This window comes from Plectropomus leopardus, unplaced genomic scaffold (assembly GCF_008729295.1).
Source record: "Plectropomus leopardus isolate mb unplaced genomic scaffold, YSFRI_Pleo_2.0 unplaced_scaffold28663, whole genome shotgun sequence".
Lineage (NCBI taxonomy): Eukaryota > Metazoa > Chordata > Actinopteri > Perciformes > Serranidae > Plectropomus > Plectropomus leopardus.
The window spans coordinates 1,756-7,195 of record NW_024631227.1 but is presented as its reverse complement, the minus strand read 5'-3'; the positions used below and the strand labels follow the sequence as shown (position 1 = coordinate 7,195).

General features: G+C 43.5%; 1 protein-coding gene across 1 annotated transcript; it reads left to right on the top strand.

Moving 5' to 3' along the window:
- The first annotated feature begins 1,518 nt into the window (after positions 1-1,518).
- LOC121938157 (neuronal acetylcholine receptor subunit alpha-9-like) lies at positions 1,519-5,224 on the top strand. Its single transcript, XM_042481434.1, has 4 exons — positions 1,519-1,686; positions 1,840-1,994; positions 3,914-4,446; positions 4,524-5,224. The coding sequence occupies exons 1-4, from the start codon at positions 1,519-1,521 to the stop codon at positions 5,222-5,224; spliced, it is 1,557 nt and encodes a 518-aa protein (XP_042337368.1).
- Positions 5,225-5,440: the final 216 nt, after the last annotated feature.

Here is a 5,440-nt window from a genome sequence, read left to right as displayed (position 1 = left end):
AATTGTATTGTGTCAGTTGCAACTTGAAGTTAGTTAAAACCTCCAACGCAGTGCCAGTAGGCCTAAATATGATAACAAGACATTAATAATGTTCACCTAAAATATTGTATATCAATGCAGATGCTCATATTATTAAAGGGGAATGCCACTTAAATTAAGAAATACAGTTTGTTGTTTGCCTGTTTTCAAACTATTATGTGAACATGAGCTATAAAAGCCAGAAACTAAAGAAGTAAATCTCAGTCTTGCGATGTCATCATGTATAGCTGCATAATGGGAGCCTGATATTGTGGATCCACAAATAGTTTTTTTTTAATACCCAAATAATTTTTTATTGCAGTGCTCTCAGTCCTGAAACAGGGTGCTCTGTGTCATTTATAACATCTTTCCTAATTCATTGTCAGTGCAGCGGCATTATATATCATGAAATCACAAGTTTTTGTTTTAGCCCTCTAGCTTTTTGATTTGGGAGAGAGTTGTTCATGTTTACTTATAATTTTGGACTGTCTTAGACCATGGAAATGACATGTAAGAATTGTGAAAATGTGCAGAGTTCCCCTTGTATGTCCTATACAGATCATCCATTTCCTCCTATTCCTCTTCCACGTAAACCGTTGCCCAGAATCCATGAACTTGGAGCCAGTTGTTCAGGGATTTGCCATCATCATAATCCCACAGACCTTCTTTGTATCCAGCTCAGAGGCTTTATTAAAAGAGCGTTTTACGTCGACATCTGGCCAGCCCATATCCATTGTTGATACAGGAAACAAGCTAGCGTATCTTTTTTTTTGGCATCTTGCCTGTATTGGATAGGATAGAAGATTAATAGTGTGAAAGGGGGAGAGAGAGGGGATGATATGCAGCAAAGGGTGTTGGAATTGAACCCTCGCCCGCTGTAGCAAGGACACTGCCTTCATATATATGAGGTGCCTGCTCCACCCACTGAGCCGCCAGAGGTCCCTAAACAACTGTTTCTATTTCAAAACTATTCATACATCTCATATGAGAGTTCCTAGTGACTTGGAATTATTAACCCTTTGAAGCCTGGGAAAACTGTCTTGATTTCTTTTCAAAAACACAGGAGGAATATAGAAGTTATGAGCTACAAGAAAATGACCTGAAGAAAAAAATAAGCACATGAATGTTTATGCTCATTTTGATATTTACAGAGCATTCAATCAGCACATGCTTGACTCAACGTACAAAGTCTGAGTAAATTGTTGCCTGTACTTAATGGCAGATTTGCCTGATCTCTCTCTAAAGCTTTATAGAAGGGCAGTCGAGCCTGACATCACTCTTTGTCCCCTTCCACCATCTGTCACGCATTCACGTTTGCTCTCATGTTGTCCCTCTCTTCCTACATCAACATCAACATCACTGCTCTTAATGTTACTGGCCAGAAAATATAACATAAGAATGTCAATTAGAGCAAATTTTTAATTTTGCCTGAGAAAAAAAATGAAATCAATTTAATGTGATGTCATTAATTGAAATTCAGTAGTAGCAATATGACTGTATATGGTTTCTCTCACTGTCCTAGCCTGTTGGTGTGCTCAGGGAAAATTCGCTCAGAAGCTCCTGAATGATTTATTCACCGACTACACCAGTGCACTGAGGCCTGTGGAGGACACAAACAAAATACTGAATGTGACCCTGCAGGTTACACTGTCACAAATTATCGACATGGTAAAACACCACATGGTCACACAAGTCATCACAAGATCTGTGCTGATACCCACACAATAATGCCCCCCCCCTTTTTTTTTCAAATGCAATCATATTTCTGTTTTACCCGCAATATGTTGTCAATTATTTTCCATAACTTTCAATGTTTTACAGGATGAGCGAAACCAAATTTTGACTGCATATTTGTGGATACGGCAAGTGTGGGTTGATGCACACCTAAATTGGAATAAAGATGATTACGACGGACTCGATACCATCCGCATACCTAGTAGTTATGTATGGAGACCTGATATAGTCCTATATAACAAGTAGGTCGGACTGGTATTGGGTTAATCATTCAGTTATTAGTGTGGCTCCTGTTGGTTAGTATAAAAGGCACAAGCTGAACATTCCTTGAAGCCATTATTTAAAGGAGTGTCCAGGCCTCTGTCTGCTTTTTATATACAGAAGTAATTTTTTTATACAGAAGTAATGACAAGAACAACAAAAATAAAGGGCCTTTTCACACCTGAAAGTATGAACCAAGGTCCAAACCAAGATGTGCTTTTTTGTTACATTACATTGTATAGAAGCTGTGGTCAGAGGGTCGTGGCAGCAACCGAAGGACCTGCTGGTGGACACCAGTGGTGAAGGAGGCCATCAGGCTGAAGAAGGAGGCCTTCAGGGTGTTGTTGGCCCACTCTGGTTTGGGGGGAGGTCAAACACGTGAAGTCAAACATGTTCCGAGTTGGTGTCGGCCTCCGCCAGGATTGTCCCTTGTCTCCCATCCTGTTTGTGATTTTTTCATGGACAGGATCTCAAGGTGCAGCTGGGGGAAGGAAGGGGTCCAGTTTGAGGATATCAAAATTGCGTCTTTACTTTTTGCAGATGATGTGGTTCTGTTGGCTCCATCACACCGGGACCTCCAGCATGCACTGGGGCGCTTTGCAGCCGAGTGTGAAGCGGTCTGGATGAGAGTCAGAACCTCCAAATCTGAGGCCAGGGTTCTCTGCTGGAAAATGGTGGACTGTTCCCTCTGGGTGGGGAGTGAGTTGCTACCCCAAGTGAAGGAGTACAAGTATCCCAGTTTCTTGTTCACAAGTGAGGGTAGAAGGGAGCATGAGATGGACAGACGGTTAAATGCGGCATCCGCAGTGACGCGGGTGTTGTGTCGGACTGTTGTGGTAAAGAAGGAGCTGAGCCGGAAGGCGAAACTCTCAATTTACCAGTGCATCTATGTTCCAATCCTCACCTATGGTCATGAGCTCTGGGTAGTAACCGAAAAAATTAGATTGTGGATACAAGCGGTTGAGATAAGCTTCCTCAGGAGGATGGCTGGGCTCAACCTTAGAGATAGGGTGAGGAACTTGGATATCCAGGAGGAGCTTGGAGTAGAGCTACTGCTCCTTTTACTAATTTACTAATTTAATTTTACTAATTTCTCCTCTGTGCTGACTGCCAACACCTGTCTGCTGTGAGCGTAGCCGCAGGCACTCTCTTAGGTGCTAAACCACACTCAAACACACACACAAAGTGAAATGCAAGAATGCAAGACAAGGAGCGCCTCCTGGACTCAAAAGTCAGTCTGTGTGAGGTGCTCTTTGGGTGGAGATATAAAATACACACACAAAGTGCACTGAGGCACCACCGTGCTCTTATCACTTGTCAATAGCTTCCCCAAACTTCCTGTAATTGGTCCAACAGTCCATTAAAAAAATGTTTTCATTCCAGAATCGAACCATGGTTCAGTTTGATCCGGACAGTTTTGTTGAACCAGGGTTTGGCTGTTTGGTCTGGACTGTGGTCCAGGAGAGGTTTTAGTTCAAATCAACAAGATGGGTGAAACAGGAAACAAGGTCCCTAACACATACTCAAATGAAATCAAAATCAGAGGTACCATTTTCATGACAAAGAAAGAGGAAGGAAGTATCACTAAAGAAGGTATGAGGCCTGGGAGCAAGGATTCCTTGAGATGCCTCTTATGACCTTACAATGATGATCGGTTAACAGCCCATTCTGTGTACAGTAACTACATGTTAACACTTAGCATTACTGAAAAGATATAAAAAGCAGACACAACACTGAGGAATGAGTACAACTCTCTAAAATGTGTTGACTCTTACCTCAGTTGGTGTACTTGTGCCTTTGTATCCTGATCAAAATCTTCTTTTAAAAATTCTCAGCCTACTCCAGGGAAGCTCTACGTATGAATGTAAGCACTACTGCAGACAAATCTTTGTTTTTTCAGTGCTGATGATCATTTCACCGGTCCCATGGACACCAATGTGGTGATTCGGCATGATGGCCAAATAATGTGGGATTCCCCTGCAATCACAAAGAGCTCCTGCAAAGTGGACGTGTCCTTCTTCCCCTTCGACGCTCAGCAGTGCAGGTTCACATACGGCTCCTGGACTTATAATGGTAACCAGCTGGACATTCTGAACGCCATGGAGAGTGCTGACCTGGCCGATCTGGTGGAGAATGTGGAGTGGGAAGTGCTGGGTATGCCGGCTAAGAAGAATATTATTCTGTATGGCTGCTGTGCTGATCCCTATCCCGATGTGACCTACACACTTAAATTGAAGAGAAGAGCGTCCTTTTATGTCTTCAACTTGCTCATACCATGTGTGATGATCTCTTTCCTGGCTCCACTGGGCTTCTACTTGCCCGCAGACTCTGGAGAGAAGGTCTCTTTGGGTGTCACTGTGATGTTGGCACTCACTGTCTTTCAGCTGTTGGTTGCAGAGATCATGCCACCCTCAGAGAATGTGCCACTTATTGGTAAGGGTAATAAAAGGGTTCAGATCCAACCGTGTTCCAACTGTAAGTTGATTTCCCTGTCTTATTTTGTTTCACAGGAAAGTATTACATTGCAACGATGACCATGATCACAGCCTCCACTGCTTTGACCATCTTCATCATGAACATACACCACTGTGGCCCTGATGCTAAACCCGTTCCCAAGTGGGCCAAGAAAGTAATTCTGCAGTACATGGCCAGGATGTGCTTTGTGTATGAAGTTGGGGAGAACTGCTTGTCACCACAGCCGGAGAAACAGGAACCCCCACCTGTAAAGAACACCAACTGCACCATGAACGGTCAGGTAGGACCAGGCAGAGAGGACTGTGTCTTCAAAATGGAGAGGGGACAAGAGACAGTGGGCTGCATTCCCGCAGAGGAGAGGGACGACACTAATCAGATGATGAGCCCAGGAGGCTCAATTGGGAGGAATCCCACCAACAACTTCAGCACTTGGAAGAATGGCGTTTTCATGAGCATGGACTGTGGAGATATAGGGTGTCAGAGGAGATGCAGGAAGGGAGGTGTGAGTGATGGGGACAGAGGAGACAGGGAGGTTTCCTGCAGCAGTCAAAGCAATGAGAAGCAGCTGCTGCGTAACATCGAGTACATAGCCAACTGTTACAGAGATCAGAGGGCCACACAGAAAAGGACTGGGGAGTGGAAGAAAGTAGCCAAAGTTTTAGACCGTTTCTTCATGTGGATATTTTTCATAATGGTGTTTTTAATGAGTCTCCTTATCATGGGCAAAGCCATCTAACTGCGGATCTGAGAGGATAGTTTTAATGACAGTGGCTCCATTCATTAAACATGAGTAAATCTGCAAGCAGATTTGCACATAAATCATGTCGGTACTAAAATCCTACACTGGATCCATGAACGCCATGGAAAACTGGATTTGACTGTAGGCATGTGTGTATGTTCATGAATGCCAATCAATGGTAAACTGACAGCGCAATCCCACTAGTCAGCAATC

Coding starts and splice junctions, on each gene's coding strand:
- LOC121938157 (XM_042481434.1), top strand. CDS start 1,519: ATGGTTTCTCTCACTGTCCTAGCCTGTTGGTGTGCTCAGGGAAAATTC. Junction 1,687..1,839: donor TGTCACAAATTATCGACATG/GTAAAACACCAC, acceptor AATGTTTTACAG/GATGAGCGAAACCAAATTTT. Junction 4,447..4,523: donor AGAGAATGTGCCACTTATTG/GTAAGGGTAATA, acceptor TTTGTTTCACAG/GAAAGTATTACATTGCAACG.